Source organism: Sparus aurata, chromosome 16 (genome assembly GCF_900880675.1).
Source record: "Sparus aurata chromosome 16, fSpaAur1.1, whole genome shotgun sequence".
In the NCBI taxonomy this organism is placed as follows: domain Eukaryota; kingdom Metazoa; phylum Chordata; class Actinopteri; order Spariformes; family Sparidae; genus Sparus; species Sparus aurata.
The window spans coordinates 20,202,636-20,220,311 of record NC_044202.1 but is presented as its reverse complement, the minus strand read 5'-3'; the positions used below and the strand labels follow the sequence as shown (position 1 = coordinate 20,220,311).

The 17,676-nt window shown below is 40.1% G+C and overlaps 1 protein-coding gene across 10 annotated transcripts in view; it reads left to right on the top strand.

Annotated features, from left to right (window-relative positions):
• kiaa1109 (KIAA1109 ortholog) overlaps positions 1-7,344 on the top strand; it is a 76,428-nt gene extending 69,084 nt beyond the window's left edge. For all 10 annotated transcript variants that reach the window (XM_030443533.1, XM_030443542.1, XM_030443535.1 and 7 more), the window contains 10 exons: positions 35-188; positions 807-964; positions 1,376-1,565; positions 1,738-1,955; positions 2,279-2,530; positions 2,645-2,848; positions 3,323-3,517; positions 4,258-4,392; positions 4,999-5,164; positions 6,369-7,344. In XM_030443533.1, coding sequence (XP_030299393.1) covers positions 35-188; positions 807-964; positions 1,376-1,565; positions 1,738-1,955; positions 2,279-2,530; positions 2,645-2,848; positions 3,323-3,517; positions 4,258-4,392; positions 4,999-5,164; positions 6,369-6,585 — 1,889 coding nt within the window. In that variant the 3' untranslated portion in view covers positions 6,586-7,344. The remainder of the gene's footprint in view (positions 1-34; positions 189-806; positions 965-1,375; positions 1,566-1,737; positions 1,956-2,278; positions 2,531-2,644; positions 2,849-3,322; positions 3,518-4,257; positions 4,393-4,998; positions 5,165-6,368) is intronic.
• The last annotated feature ends 10,332 nt before the right edge of the window (positions 7,345-17,676 follow it).

Genomic DNA, 17,676 nt, shown 5'->3' with positions numbered 1-17,676 from the left:
GCCTTTTACCCAATGTTTGTTGATTCTCCTCCAGATTCGGTGACAAAAACATCCACTCCTTCCTTCAGTAAGAACGGTAAGGCAGCAGGTCAGCAGGGATCGCCGTGGGAGACACTGGTGGTGTTCGCCATCAACTTGAAACAGCTTACCGTCCAAATGAACATGAGTAACGTCATGGGAAACAATACGTGAGTGGTCACAGCTTCTCCACCTTTTAATGTTGATACTTGTATACCCATTACATATAGTTTTAAAGGAACAGTTAAACAATTTGTGGAGATATGCGTGAGAGTCAGATGAGAAGATCAACAGCCTCTCATGTCTATATGCTGTATATGAAGCTAAAGTCAACAACTGCTTATTTAAGCTTAGCATGAAGACTGGAAACAGGGTGAAATAGCTAGCCTGGCTCTGTTGATAGATTAAAAAAATCCACATGCCAGCAGGTTGAAGACAAATACTACCTTTTTTTTTCTGATTTGAGATGCTAAATTAAGCTAATTGCTTGTGGACTCTCTGCTGAAGATTAATTGTTACTCTGCCAATACAAGTTGTCTAAAGTTAGATGGACATGTCTGATTCTCAAAATTGACCTAAAATTTAACTAGTGGAAGCTCACAACCTCCAGCAGGCCTGTGTGTACACTCTACTAGAAGACTGGACATTCAGGACATTTGTGCGGCAGCTAGCTTCACCTCTACCTGTGTTTATTACTGGGGAAGTTCTGACAATGAGAGTAATTTATGTTTCATAGAAAGTTCTCCTACATTATTCAGCAGCACTCACAGTTGTGTTTGCCCCTGCAGCTGGACGACCAGCGGGCTCAAGAGTCAGGGCCGACTGTCTGTGGGCAGCAACCGGGACCGGGAGATCAGCATGTCTGTCGGCCTTGGCCGCTCCAAGCTTGACTCCAAGGGTGGAGTGGTAGGAGGCAATATAGACGTGAACACCCTGGAGATGGTCTGTAAGTAAACAAAGCCTCAACTTTTCAGGAATCTGGTGTTTTACCACAACTTATAGGTAGCTCTTGTTCTAGTAGAGAGCAAACTGTGGATGTAGATCTGAGCCAGAGTTTACTGCAGAGTTCTTAAACAACACTGGGAGCCGTACAGTGACAAAATACAGATTTTAAAACACATTTACTCTTTTTGATACTTACTATTTATATATACTTTTGTGTTTATTTTAATTATTAATGTGTGTGTGTGTGTGTGTGTGTGTGTGTGTGTGTGTATATAGTATGTACGTACGTACGTACGTACGTACGTATAGTATATATATATATATATATATATATATATCCTGGAACTGAGGACATACTGCGTTAATGGCCAGTTGGCACCACAGTCCTAACCAGTAACTGTCATTTTTATAGCCCACATCTCCGAACACCCCAACCAGCAACCAAGCCATAAGATCCAGATCACCATGGGGTCGACAGAGGCCCGTGTGGACTACATGGGCTCTAGCATCCTGATGGGAGTTTTCAGCAATGCTGACCTGCAGCTGCAGGATGAGTGGAAGGTCAACCTGTGCACTGTTGACACCAGTCTATCGGAGAAAAGGTGTGAAATGATGTCCGCAGAAGCTTAATATGCCCCTTTGCCGTTGTAACAAAATTATACAGATTTTTACTGTGTGGTTTTTCCAGATACAGCAGTGTCAAACCGTTGTAATCCTCAATCTCCCTGTTTTTCACCTTTTCTCTCCCCATCTCTGCTCCCCCTGTCCTTCTAGTGAGATCTTCATCCACGGGGACTTGCAGTGGGACATTTTCCAGGTGATCATTTCACGCTCCACCACACCAGACCTCATCAAGATCGGCATGAAGCTGCAGGAGTTTTTCACTCAGCAATTCGACACAAGCAAGCGGGCCCTCTCCACCTGGGGTCCTGGCCCCTATCTGCCCCCCAAAACCCCTGTCATCAACACTGAGAAAGGAGGCGCAGAGCTTTGTAAGTGAAATATTTAATGCAGACTGTTACACAGCAAGTGTCTTAGGAAGCTGTGCTGGTCATAGAAAGTGAAATGACCTGTTATTCTAATAAGCTTAATTTGTATACCCCTACATCAAACAGTTGTCAGGGTGCTTCAACAGCTGAATGTAATCAAGCATGTTCATGAGATAATACCAAGCAAACAAAAAGCACAAGCAGCATACATTTTAAAAGGTTAAATAAGGATTTGAAAATCGGATCCTGCCAACAACATGGCTTGTGTTGAAGTCAGGATTGATTTGTCTGCTTACAATCAACCCCTGCTTGTCTTTGTGTCACAGACATGGATGCAGCCCATCACCGCCACTGGCCCGGGGTGCTGAAGGTCATCGCCGGCTGTCACATTTCCCTCTTCCAGATGCCCCTGCCCGAGGATGCCGTTCAGCTGGGCGGTTCAATGAGCCTCCATGGCAATCACATGACGCTGGCTTGCTTCCACGGGCCCAACTTCCGCTCCAAGTCATGGGCACTATTCCACCTGGAAGAGCCGAACATCGCCTTCTGGACAGAGGCACAGAAGATCTGGGAGGACGGTGAGACAAAACATTAATTTCAGGCACTAGGAGGTTTATTGTGTGAAAGGAAGTGAAAAATTATACACATTTTTAAATAACAACGGGTACTAAAAGTGTTCCTGTCACATCCAGGCTCCAAAGATGATTCAACCTACATTGTTCAGACACTGGATTTCCATCTTGGTCATAACACGATGGTGACCAAACCCTGCGGAGCACTTGAAAGCCCAATGGCCACCATCACCAAAATAACTCGGCGGCGGCATGAAAACCCCCCACATGGAGTTGCCACAGTCAAAGAATGGTTCAACTACGTCACTGCCATGAGAAATGAAGGTTAAACTTTTTTATTCTTACCAAATGAAAACCATTTATTTTGTGTCACGATGTCAGGACGCCGTCTTTTTCTCAAAACTTTAAATCTGTACACCTCTTCATGTGAAATTCCAGGTCATTTCTAGGCAGTTCAATCAACACCTCTCTAAGTGGGTTTCAACAAAAATAAAAATTGAAAACTTTTGTACGATAGTCATTTTAGTTAGGTGTATTTGATAAAATGGCAGCTGAGTGTAAATGGTTGCTTCATTGTCGTATCTTTTTAAATTTCAGACTTTGCCTAAGTTTAGACAGCTCTGACTAAAAGAAGAGCTTTTTTGTAAAAGATTTCTGTCTGCCTTTCTTTTCATCTGCTCCCGCTTATCTTAAATGTAAAATGGGTGCAGATAGAATTGAACAAAGCAGAAAAGCAGAGGAGTAAGAACATGACCTTCTGCTCCAACGCGTTTTGACTGGTCTTATCTCTTGTTTCAGAGCTGAATTTGCTCAGGAATGTGGAAGCCAACAACCAAGACAGTGGAGCGGCTGCCAAGAGCTCAAGCCTGCTCAGCAGCTTCCGCAGTTCCTCCAGCTACAACCATGAAACAGAGACCATCTTTGCTCTTCCCAGAATGCAACTGGACTTCAAGTCCATCCATGTTCAAGATCCTGATGAACCTTCTTTAACAGGTGGGGCTGGAAAGTCTTTTCGGTCACTGTTCTTAGGGTCAGTAATGTTTTATTTTTGCAACAAAAAACATTTTCTGTTGTTCAATCTGGTTTAAAGGGACCATTTGGAGTTTTCAACCACTGGTAGCACTATGGAGTGATATTTTTATGAGTGAGTTCCTGTTCTCTGTCAATCAGTGGCATGGTATGAAATCAGTGCAAGATACACAGACCGTGGCAGTAAAGTGGATGGAATATTGTGATAGGTAAACTCATTAAAACACATATCCCTGAATGCGACCCTGTTTTCTTTATATGGATACATTGATCAAGGATAATGCACCAGTTGGTCAGAGCGCAGTGGCAACCTCACAGATAAACAAACAATGGATGAAAACAATGTTCACAATTTAAAATATTGATATTGCCTTTTGAGTGTTTTATAACAAATTTTCTTTAACCTCAAGGATACACACAGTATGTCTGTGTTCACTGTGTCCCAATTCTAAGAAGAAGAGCTAGAGCAGAAATAGAATCATATGTGCATAATATGTACATATATTAACAGTGCAAAAATAAACTGTGTTAACTGCCTGTGTTCTCCTCAACTCCACCCTCAAATTCTGCCAGAACCCTCCCTTCAGTTTCAATCTTTCTTTTCTTAACTTCCCGGTGGGAGTCCAACAATGGTATAGAAGTGTATATATATATATATATTTGAACTCTTTAAAACCTAATTCAATTGTTTTTATTTGTTACAGACTCAGACAGCAAACCCAAAGTGGAGTGCAGTGTGGTGACAGAATTCACAGACCACATCTGTGTCACCATGGATGCCGAGCTCATTATGTTTCTTCATGACCTGGTTTCTGCTTACCTGAAGGAGAAGGAGAAAGGTTTTTGTTCAATTATTCATTCCTTAAATGCTTGCAGTTAGTGGAGAGAATTGAAAATGGACTTCGAACTATCAAAGCAGAAATAACAAGCTGAACCATGTCTGTCTGCCCGTACCTGTGAAGCTGTTTATATGCCGTCTGACACATTTCTGTAGAGTAGCATATAACGTAGGAGGCCGAGTTTTTTTTTTTTCACGCACAGCAGGCAGGTCAGGCAGCCCAGTGCAGGCAGCGTTTAGATTGAAATTTTAATTGGCACTCTTAATGCAAGCAACTTCACATTCTTCATGACAATTCAAATAGTGCTGTGATTTTGTTCTGTTGACTCTGCTGCTGAATAGAAAGTGAAAAGAGGCGAGTGGAGTTTGATCAATCCAGATTAATTAAAGAAGGGTAGATGTGAATGTCAATAGAGTCTAAAGCTTTACCGTCAGGATGGGGACTGTGCTTTCAGGGATGTAATGAATGTTTTTTTTTTTTTTTTTTTTTTTGTTCCACTTATGGGTGGTGTTGATTGTGTTTGCCATGTTAAAAAGAAAACATGTGAGCAGTGAAGCAAGCAGAGCGACATCCTTATTGTCCCACTTTTTTCCTGTGTTACTTTAGCCCTCTTTGCCCCGCGGGTGTTCGTGGCTCGTCCGGGCCAGAAGAGCCCCACAGCCCTACATGACGAAAGTTCCTCAGACAAAGATAAGGACGACGGCATCAACTACACCACGGTGGACTGGAGGGAGTTCATGTGCAACACCTGGCACTTGGAGCCAACTCTCAGGTCTGCTCTGCTCCATATTTCAAGTAGTTTCAGATGCACAACCTTTCACACGACGGAGTCTGATTTAGTCACAGTGCTTATTCAGAACCGGCAGAGGACAAAATTGAAAAGAGCATTTGTGACACTGTGTAAGACTTATGTGACCTTGTGGCCACACCAGAAAAACACATACAGAGTGACACACGGACCAAACATTCAAGGCTGTCATGCATAATTATTAGGGCTGCCAAAGTTAACGCGCTAATGACGCACTAGGGCACATTCCTCTAAATGCAGTTTTTTTGATTCACAATTAACGCACACATGTTATGAGCCTTGATCCGCACCATAGTTTAGGAAATCAGGAAGCGATGCAGTAGTAGCATTGTGGATGGCAAGCAGAAACAAACCTTCTTGAGCAGATATTGATAAAGAAAAGAGATTTTTGAATGGCAAGTTCAGCTTCAAAGCCCTGCCAGATGGTAAATGCAAAGTTATCTGCATTTACTGTCTCTAATACCACTTGCCTGCAAGCACACAGCTGAAGCAGAGAGCCCTCCTCCCCTTTGCTAATGAGTGGCTTTTTTTTTTTTTTTCTTACAATATTTGTAGTAGAGGGTCTCGTCTCCATCTCTATCTGGGATCTTTGGCTTGAAAAACACTGAAGACCCCTACAAAAATCTGCTATAGTAGGAATATATATATTTCAATGCTTTTTTTGATATTTCTTATAAAATCAGGAGACTTGAGAACAGCATAAAGGACACACTTCAGTCCCACTTCAAGCTGTTTTCATAAAATTTTTGCCACGACTTCCTCTGAAGTTTTAAACTGTAAATAGTGTGTGACAGCTATTCAGTAAGCTGTTTCCCTAGCAGTAATAAAACATTAATAGTAAGTAACTAACTAACTATAGTTAAAATAATGTAGTGGAGTAAAAATCACAATATTTTCCTCCATGCGGTAGAAGTAAAAGTACAAAATACCACAAAATAAAAATACTCAAATAAATACGTCAAATATCAAAGTACAGTATTTGAGTAATTGCAATTGAGTTATATTCTATCACGTTTATTGAGGATGTTTGGAAAGAATGAGGAAAATGAGTTTAATTTCTGTTCTTGAAATATGAGTTGAAATAACTGTCATATAATATAATTTTAGCATGCAGTGTGTGTGAAAGAAATTTTGCACTGACAAAATGAAACATTTCCTTTTCTTTCAGGCTTATCTCCTGGACAGGGCGTAAGATCGACCCGGTGGGTGTAGATTACATCTTGCAGAAGCTGGGCTTCCACCATGCCAGGACCACGATACCCAAGTGGCTGCAGAGGGGCGTGATGGACCCGCTGGACAAGGTGCTGTCAGTGCTCATCAAGAAGCTGGGCACCGCGCTGCAGGATGAGAAGGACAAGAAAGGCAGAGACAAAGAGGAACACTGAGGACCACTCATACATACCACTGCAATCAAAGCTGTGCAGAAGTCCTCCGCAGGTCACAAACACTGTAATTTACTGTATTACAATGGCCACTACTGTACAACACATTTGTCAACATTTTACCTGCTGCACCCTGTGAAATTTGGTATAGTTGTTTACTGTGGCACTCAGCCACAAGCAACTGCCTGAAGCATTTTGCACCAATGTTATTTTCTGTATATTTTGAACAAAGTAGACGATGTTGGTATTATTTTACTGCTTTAATGGTTAAAACCAGCCTCTTTTCCCGTTGTACATGACCTTACTGAGATTGTTTGAAAGTATATTTTAAGGCTTAGCAATATTTCATGAGAAATGATTTCTTAAACCATTGCCTTTTCTTTGTTTCCCATGGAACACATGGAAGATATGCTTTATGTATTTTATAGCGTAGTTTAAAGATATTAAAGACAGTCCAGTGACAGTGTTCATGATTTGTTTTTTTGTTTTTTTGTTTTTTTATTGTGAACAAATTAATACGGGGAAGTTACGGCACATTGACCACTCAGTCATGATGATGACGACATGAACTTGTAATTATAATTTGAACCAAGATCACTATTTATGGGTATGTGAAATGCAAAGTCTATAACATGTACTTGCTTGGTGTGTCGAGCTTATTTTTGTCTTTTTTTAATCCATACAGTAGAACCAGTGTATATAATTAAATTTCTTAAATGTGTTGATTTCCTAACTTAATAAAAATATTACCATTCAATTTTAGACAAAGTTCTGTTCTGTAATTTTTGGTATTTAAAAACAAATCATTTGAACAGGTTTTCCTATTTCAATTTAAAAAATTTTATTTCTTTTAAAGCTGCAGTCTGGAGTTTTGAGAAAAAAGTGGACTAAGTCCGAATATTTGAATGATACAGCTCCCAGCTCCCTCCTTCTTCCTTTCTGCTGCGCTGCAGCCCTGCCTTCAAAGCCCCTCCCACAGAGGAGCCTGCTGCGCACAGCAGGCTTGTAACCACGGTAACAGAGGACGCCAGATAACCTAGAAGGAGCATTCAAAATAACAAAAAAAACATAAGCCCCAATTGTTCTCTTTCTGACCAACACAACTAAATTACAATGACGAGTGCCTCATGCCGTTCACTGTAGATATCAAGAGTAACAAACTATATTCCACTCATTGCGGTAGACGGAGTTACCAGGTAATCATTATCTGTTGCAACGCCATGCTACCTTTCTGAAGCATGAGTAACGTTATTTCTCTAAACCACTTCAGATTGTACTGAACACAAACTAATGTTATGAGTGCCCAGGCACTTGAAAGACACTTTTGCTAACCAGCAGTCATAAAGACAAAGCTAAACATCGGAGTTGGCATGCAAGCTAACAAGCTACGTAGCTCGACTGCAACATCACACGGCCAAATGCGCTATTGTGAGTATTACTGTAAACACACCACCATAGCCTTGTGGATAAAAAATAGAATGAAACATATATCAAACATATATTTCTTCTCTTTGACGTGGGCGATGGTGGGGCATTTTTTCGGCTCTGTTGTTGTCTGTTCTCCGCCATTGTTTACAGTTTGGGCTTGAACATATCTGACCAGACAAGAGCAGGCACTGCGCCTGTGCAGGAGAGGGGCACTGCTCAGTACATGCTGCACGAGGGAGGGGGGCTGCCAGCAGTGTGTGAACGAGAACAATTGACAGTTCTCAGACACTCCACATGGCTCTGATTAGCTGTGTTCACCCGGGAGCGATGGATTCTTGCAAATCAAATTACGTCCACAAGGTGGAGCCACAGACAGGGCATCTTTACATAGCTGACCTGAATCATATTCTACTGTCAGATCATAAAGACAATTTTAGCATACATATCAAAAAAATAGTTACAGACTACAGCTTTAAAGGCACATTTCCTGATTTTATGTATGAAGGCCATCAACATAAGCAGTACTCATTTTTACTAAAAAACACAAACAGTCTCCATCCAGAAGTGTGCTTAAGCAGAGTTACAGAAATAATCTCCATCCTGAAAATGTACATCTTTTAAACAGGAAGCAGATTGTCTGTGGTTGGTTGTTAACTTGCAGAAAATACCATGAACCATTTTTACTTTTACTTACTCTTTAACGTTACCTACTAACATTGACTTAAAGTTTCTGTATATATTATATATTATTATATTGATGTCGGTAGTTTACATAGACCCTAGTCAAATTCCATTCCAAGAATGTGAAAAGTCAGTATTTGGTAGCATCGTGGATTAAGGTCAGGACTTTGTGATGGCAGTTTCAAAACCTTAACTAAAGTAATTTGGTAAGTTGAAAGTAATTCTATCAGGAGAGAATTTTTTTTGTCTAAACAAAATAATATTCATATGTACTGAATACACATGAATATTACACATGACTGTATAAACTAAATAGACAAACTGACCTTAAAAGGTCAAACTGACTGACAACACATTTTCATACGGTTTTAATTTGTCTATATTTGGCGGACCCTGCCACCTTTCTAGCTTGAAAACAATGTTCTGAGGACCATATTTTCCTCTGTGAACAGCTTGTTTATCCAGTTATGGAAATACAAAATATGTCTTGAGTTTGTATCTGTTGGGGATCAAATATGATTCTTCCAGGACATTATGTCTCCAAACTATAGCAGGTCATTTGTGTTTTGTTCAGACATTAAAGTCTGGATATTGATAGTGACAGTGCTCTGCAAGTTATCTTCTCCTTGTCTCTGCAAAATAGATACTAAAAGCTACTGTAGATATGTCTATGAACAGATGTCTGACGAACCAAGCCAAGGCTAAGCTTAGTGTTTGCATAAACCTTGTAAGGAGGCCTTTGAAATATGTTTGAAATATTTTTGTCATTTGAAAAATGATGTGAATTGGGTTGTTATTCTGTGACTGCATTTCTCACTGGTTCTGCTTCTGTTTCTTCTCCTCTGTGGCCTCCCTATGTTCTATTTTGATTTTGGTAGGGATTGTGTCCCTGTGTTGTAGGGGTGTGTGGCGGTGGCGGCGGGTAGTCTGGAGCGTTCGATACAGATTTGGTTGTGATTGTGAGAACCTTGGGTTTCTGCAATCTCGAGCACAGTGGCCATGTCTGCCACAGGATCCACACACAACTCTCTTTTTGTTTTTGTAATACCGGCCCTGTTGGTTATTACTATTTCAAGATTGAGGTTTCATGTAAAAATCTGTTTTCTGTCCATGCCCATCAACTCACGAGTGGCTTCATGCTATTTTCATTCGAGCCATGATGACACTTTTAATTTATAGCAGGACGCGATGTGGGAGATTTAGATTTTGCAAAAATGTCTGCTGAATGGGTCATTAACTTCTCTAGGTGTACGCAATCGTGTCTTTTACTGCTAAATCCTGCCTGTGAAGTGCACCGCTTTGTGGCGCCACTGGCAGTAAAATGCTGACAGACCAGCCCCAACCCACATAACAAAATAAACAAAAAAATATGTATAAATGTCAGCTACTTGGATGATAAACAAATGCTGCTTTAGGGGATAATCAATATGAAATGTGCTTTTACAAGCTCTTAAGTCCCCAATGAAATAAAATTGGAAAAACTGATGGTGTATAGGGGCTTGGGTTTCAAGGAGCTCAGTTAAGATTAACGGCTATTTGGAAGGCAAGCAACAATTGTGCAAATAAGGATGGCCCTGATGCAGGTAGCCTGACAAAGAAAGCAAATAAATCTCAATAGGGGTCTAAACAGACCAGAGTTGTTGGCTGGCAGTCTACGGGCTGAGGCCTGCAGTGTGCCATGAACAGATTCAGAGTGAGAGAGAGAGTCCAACCGGTGTGCCATTCCCCACCTCTTTTAAGCCTCCACAAAAGGGCGTCATCACACCCTGATTGGCTGTCAGGGGAATGCCCCAAGTTGCTTCCACTCATTAATTAGGAGTCAGTCTCCCCACCCTGCACACAGGTTATCTGAATCCATGGTAATCAGCTCAGCGGGATTTTGAAAATCTAGCCCAAAACTAAAAAAAAAGATAGCAAGTCTTAAACAATGGGACTGCTACAGCTTTGTGTGACAGATCATTTTCCCCTGTGGAAAGGTACTTCAAATGAAACTTTAATGAAGTGGGAATGCGTTTATGCTTTCTGGGAATGTCTCATTGGCTGAAACAAAGCTTTAACTGAAGTGGTAATACACTTTCTATCTTCGGGCAGTGATTTGTTTCTGTTCTGGATTTTTGGGTCATTTAATAAGTGCATGCGTAAGTCTACAAGCCTCCCTCAGTCTTTATAACGTCTTCTTCTTTCCTCCAGTGGTTGTCGGAAGACCACCCCACAGCTTCAGCCCTGTTCCCCCCCCACTCAACAAACATTAACCACAGGGTTTTGTGAATACATCATTCTGTCTGTAAGACTTCCTCTCCCAGAACTACTCTTTTCAACTATGATATCCCCTCTCACCAGGAGCCATGTTCTACTTTCTGTTCCATGCCCAGCTTTTGCATTTTTGATGGTGCGTTGGTGGGGGAAGAAGAGGGCGGGGGCACTGTGGAGAGGAGGAAAATGGCGGGTTTCCTCTATGATGCCTGCTGTGTTATTACAGCAGGGTCACCAGAGGAAACTCAGACAGATCAGTGTGAGAGCAGACTCGACTCTTACTCTGGCTCACCGGGGCTGGACATTATTTCTGATTTTAAAGCAAGTGCCTGCTGCACAGTGCACTGTCTTCCCTTTGAAGCTGCTTCTATTTTACATCACTGCACTGTTCTGTTCTGGTTTCCTTCACTTCGCACAGCTACAATACATATACAGTATATTAACAGGAGAGCCAAGTGAGTGACCAGTAGATGGAGTCAAAAGCCAGTTGGCCCACAGTCTGAGCTCCTTAATGAGAGATCAGCAGCAGTGTACAGTGAACTGTCCTGCTGCTAAATTATAAAATAGAAACACAACAGAAAACATTAAAAAGTCATGAAGTGGCCAGAGATGTTGAACCGCTTTAATATCCTGCCTGTGTCCTTCCTGGCCTGGGATCAAACTGTGTCTCCACTTAGCTCTGGACTGTCTGCTCAAAGAATACTGACATGAAGCAGTAAGTGACCAGCATGTCAAGAAATAGTCCTCAGACGTGGAGTTAAAGAACAGCAGTGAAAACATTATGAAAAAACATTTGAATACTGTATCTGCAGGATACAGACATTTTCAACATAACGAGTTCCAGGCTTTGAAGAGAATCAAACACAAGGTGAGCTTTTGACCGTTTTCATACATGCAGGTTGAGGGAAAATGTTTGTTCTCTCTCTAGAATGAAAGTGTTCATTAGCAGGGCAGCTGACGGTTTAGAGGAGCAAACAGACAGGATATCATTAACACGTTGTTAAACCTGGTCCAAGCACACTGCAAGGTGCCGACCAGCACATGAGGAGCAGCTTATTACCCTCTGAGTATGCTTGTTTATTTAGTTATGGAATATTATATTGAATAATAATAATAATGATAATAATAATAATAGTAAACAGTGTGAAATGTTGTTGTCCTGTGATGATATCAACTTCAGTGACTGAAGATTTTTCTCTTTTGATTGAAATGTATTTCCCAAAACCACATAGTGCACCTGTAACTTGCAAATTTCCTGAGCACAATGAATTACAGACTAATTCGTTTTTACACATAGACAACCTTAAAGTCAACACAGTACAAAGATCTACCTTTGAAAAAATAACCATTGAATTTTCATGTGAATTTTCAAGCTCTTTTTTTTTTTTTTTTTTTTTTGGATATATATATAAAGGACCAAATAACATATCAATATGATAGAACTGCATTAATAAGACAGATTCAAAGTGTAGTTGCAAGAAGGCAAAGACTAGCATAGATATTAGTATTATGAATGATGTGATTTTTTGAAAATGAGAGATTCTCCTTTTGAGTAAAAACAAAGATTTAGACTAATTTCAACCCAAATAAGCGCCAAATAAGTGATTGGTGAAGGAAGCTTAGAACGTGCATATGTCCTGAGGGTCAGACTTCAAAAACACTTAACTAAAAAGACAGCAAATGGATTTTGTAGGGTTGAATTTTTATTAGACGTTGTTGGATGATTTATTTCAAGAAAACTCTTGAAATGAACTGGGACGGCCAAAGTGAGTTGGTATGGGTTCTGAAATAATCAGCAAGATCAAAATAAGAATTTTTCTTTAAACTGCTGAATTATGCTGTAACATTTTAAACTGTAGACTTGCTCCACATAAAGTTTTACCAACATTTATTGCCAAATAAAAGAGAACCACAGAGAGAACACTTCAAACAATTTAACCTTGATAAAGCCTTTTAGTTAGACCGCAGATAGCCTTAACAAAAGGTGTCTTAGTCACTGTCTTGATTGACTTTTGAGCCTTGAACTGAGTCACGAGACAAATGGGGGTGGATGATAATAGATTCTTAAAAATACATATGATAAGAAGGGCAAAGGTAGCCTTCAAAAATATCATTCAAAACATCATTGTGAGTGATGTCCTTGTTGATTCTTGTCTATTTTAACTATACATAGGAACATTTTCCAAAAATTCTCATCTCTAATTCCATGCAAACTCCACTCAGCCCAAAATACACCTATGCAACACTCGCTGATTATGTCAGAAACCGTTATCTTCACCAACCTAATGATTCCACGTTGTTACTTTCACTTCGGTAAATTGCTTTTTAGGGGCAGTTTTCACATCTCTTTCAAATAATCACCCTCATGTCCTCATGAGCCTAATGATGAATAGAAAGAGCAAAGACGTGATACCTTTAAGAATGTTTGCAACCACTTTAAAGCTGTCTTATATGCCAGAGCAGAACAAATGTGTCCATGTGGGACAATGAAGACTAAAGTGCATTAAATCAAATACCGCAGAGTGCCATTATGATGTACAGCAACTAATCTGTCTCAATACAAATGAGCAAATTGAGATTTGAGCTACTTTTTTTTGATTGAGTTTTCTAATTGCTTGTTTAATTTCGTCAGCTTTACCTTGATTTGATAAGTTGGTGTAACGATACGGCTGAGGGGCTGAAAGAAGAAGAAGAAAGAGGAAGCTGGCACTTAGTCCAGCAGTCTGAATGTGCAGTTAGTGATACTGTGGTCGTGCAGTGAAACGCTGCCACACAGAATAGATCAGTCTTCACTCACGTTATGGTGACCTCCCTGACTTCCATGTTGTTTGAGCCTCCTTGCTGTGAGCATCTGCCACTACTGCAGCTCTGTTATGCATGCTAGCTTGAATATGCTGCTTCTGTACTAGTGCCAAGGTAGCACAGTACAGAAGCAGCAGACTGACTTGCGAGCTGTTTGAAGGCTGTCACATCTTGTGGAAATAAAACAGTATTTCTTTCAGTTTCAGTGAATGGATTTAATGTGTAATGTGAAAGGTGTTGTTCTGATCCTGCAGAGGATTTAAATCCAACACTGCAGTTCCACTCGGCTACATGCAGCTTTTTAGCATATTTCTTTATATTTGACTACCTGGGGGCAGTTCAGGAAATAAGTAGTGTATTCACCTTGCAGGGACACATGCTGCAAAAGTTAGCAAACAGTGGCTTATCGTAACATCCACAGATATGCAGAAAATTCGCATTTATTTGAATCTGTGTTTCTGATCACAATGCGTAATTTGGTGCAGTCAAAGCAAATAAGTTTGACTTATTATTATTATTATTATTATTATTAATCCAAATCATGATCTTTCCCTATACCTTAGCAAGTATACTTTTATTGCCTAAACCTAATTGAGTGATTTTGTTGTGTGAACCTAACCAAACTTAGGCTGAAAATGTTCTTTTGAAAACCAGTCTAAAGTGTAAAAATGTCTAACCACCGAGAGGAATACAAATTCTGGTCGCCCCAATGGAACTTCCGAAAGGCTTTCCGGAAGAAAACTTCTCAGAAAACCACCCAGACAGTTTTATCAGACCTTTCCAGGTGAGGTGTGAGGTGAAATACACAATTTATTGAAAAAACAGTTTACCATCCTGAAACTTTACTTTTTGTTTTGGTACTCTCTCACCACTCGTCAGCGTTTTTTTTCAGACAAAAAAAATGGCTCTGATAAACCCACTGCATGCCAGCTATAAAGCACTAAAACGCAGGGCAGCCAAGTTGAAGATGTAATTACAACATTTTTTGCATTTTTTTCATCATTCCACTTTTCCAGCCTTGTTTAAACTCTGAGAAACATACAATATTATTTAAGGTAATGGTGCATTCAATTTGGTCCTCTGACTGTAACTGAAACCAGTCAATTCTTTCAGGAAATGACACGCCTTCAGGTCCAGGAGGCATGTCACACCACTGTCTGCTTTCACCCGTGGCACTTCAGACTTTTCTCTGGCGGCGAGAGATAGTCTGTGGGTTCATCAAAACAAACCACAGCTGGCGCTGACACAGCTTCATCACCGAGAAACACCTTCACACACACAGGACATGTGTGTGTACACATGGTTTTGCATTATATTTTGCAAGAGCCAATTTCAGCCAAGATATACAGAGTGCTCTAAATCTTGGTGCATGAATCTTTATTGGCAAATGCCGTATTATGTGCAGGTTGATTCTATGCTATCATGCGCATCATTAATAAAATAAAGTCAAAGATGTAATATAAATGGTGCATATTTGTACACTAGCTGCCGTTTCAGCCTCTCTTAGCCTCTTCCCCTTTGTGTTTTCATTATTTCATCCCGACTGTTGTTCCACTTTTACAAGGATGTGAGTTCTTTTCATCCCAGGACTATTTGCGTTGATTGCCTTGTTGAGTAATCATCATGTACTTGATTGAATGAAGACTGATTTGTAATCCATTTCATATAGTGGAAATAAGTTAACTCTGCAGGTTAACAAGAGCTCACATTAGTGTTTTGATTTAATTACCCTTATATGTTTGATGACACATGGTCTATCTCTCCACTCTCCACTTCTTTTTGAGCTTAGCATTTGAGATCTGATCATGACATCAATCAACTCACTTAAACAGGTGCGTAACTGGCTCAAAAATGAGCCTTCTCAGATTCCAATTCTTTTGACGCTAACATAGTATTTGGCCCTTGCACTCCCATTGAAAATGATTTTGACCCGTCTATCTTAAAAGTGGCGCTTTAGCCGTGATTATGCTTTTAAACGAAGGTTTGACTTGCACTGTAAATCCAAACAATGGCTTTAATAAAAGGTATTAAGTGTACTTAACTCAGTTTTTATTAACATGTTGCCAACACTCATTTTGAATAAGTTACTTGTACTTTGGGGTTGAAAAACCTTCCAAACTCAGTATTCTGAAGTTGTATTCATTTAGAAAAACCAAGTCCTGGGAACTTGTGCCTTTTCAAGAGTAAATGTACTTAGTTACATGTAACTATGTGCATTTACTCTAATACTTAAACACCCTACATATTAGAGGTGTTGGCACTTCAAGTATTTTTTCTTGTTAAGTTACTTCCTATTTCTACTGCCTTACACTTCAGAGGAAAATGCTCCTCTAATTTTTTACTTCATTTCTTTTCTTGCTTTTACATAACATTATTGGTACAATTTTATTGTTTACAACAAACAAATATCATATAATCTGTAGTTTTATCACAAATTAAACAATTAAAAAACTGTGGATCTAAACAGAAGTCTGTCAGTCAGCGAGCAGGGCTGGCAGTGCCACAGTGTGCCGCTGCTCCCCCCCCCCCCCCAAATGTTTCAACGGTTGCACATGCGCACTGACTGCACAGGTCATCAACCACCTGCCTCTTGGTGCGCCGCGCGGTAGTGGGCGATACTGCAAATTTTGGTGTCGATCTGATACCAAGTAATTACAGGGCCAGTATTGCCGATACCAATACCGATACCGATACTGATACTGATACTTTTCACTTGAAAATTCCTGATCATGATTATGATAACAATAAAACACAGGACAAAGATTTTAGCCAAATAAGAAAATTATATTTAACTTAATTAAATCTATAACCTATCTCCATGTAGCCTAAATAGAAATACTGATGTTCCTTCAACAGATACACAAAGGGGTTATTATATTCTGCCATATTCAAACTTCAGGTTTGAGGTAGGCTCTATATCAATATAAGTATATATTTTTGAGTTCCAGTTACAGTCAACCTGAGTGAGCGGAGCGAGAGAAATGAAGAGGAGCGCTGCGCTCACACAAACTCTGTGAAGAAATACGAGTGATTTGCTGAATTTATAGAAGAAAAACTACAACAAAAATATTGATCTCATCACGCTAGTATCGATCCGATACCAATACTCACCTCTGTATCGATACTATCGATATTTGGATCAATCCGCCCACCCCTAGTAGTGGACGTTGATGTCGTTGGACTTCGACACGGCAACAACCGCCATCATCTCAATTTTCGGATTTATCATTCTGCTGCTGCTGGGAACATTGATTTGGTGAGTCCATGCTTGACTAAAAGGGGAACTATGCAAGTCTGTTCGCTTTTCTGCTGTTTCGCTAACCACGCTTTTCTGCTGTTTAGCTAACCGTCCTCCCGGCCAATGCATTTGTTTTCGATGAAACCGTCGAGAAAACAATCGATAGAGCTATGGATAACATTATCTATCATGTACGATGTTACGACGTGTGTGTCTGTGTAGTCTTATCCGTCATAAACAAGAGATTAGGGGTTACAGGCCGCGTTTGTGTAGCAGTGCTAACGTTACTAAGTCTAGAGCTTGGGGTGTGGGAGGGGGGGAGATGCCAGGACATATTCGCAACAAACGACGTCAGTGAAATGACTCGACTACTCCTTATGATGAAGCACCAGTAAACTATTACTATATTGTATTTGACTGTAACGTTATGTTACAATCCATGTGTAAATAATTCTTGAGTTAAACAAGTTTTCTTTGCTTACATGATGGTTTTGCCTTACTACCTGAAAGAAGTTTGCATTCTGAAATACCAGAGACTTTTTTGACATTATGTGCATGGTATTTATTTCAGTTTAGTAGTCATAGTAATTGTATTTTAATGTTAAGCACTTGAAATGTGAACTTGTTTTCACACATTTCTGTTGATTTTGAGAACACGTGTGTGTGTGTGTGTGTGTGTGTGTGTGTGTGTG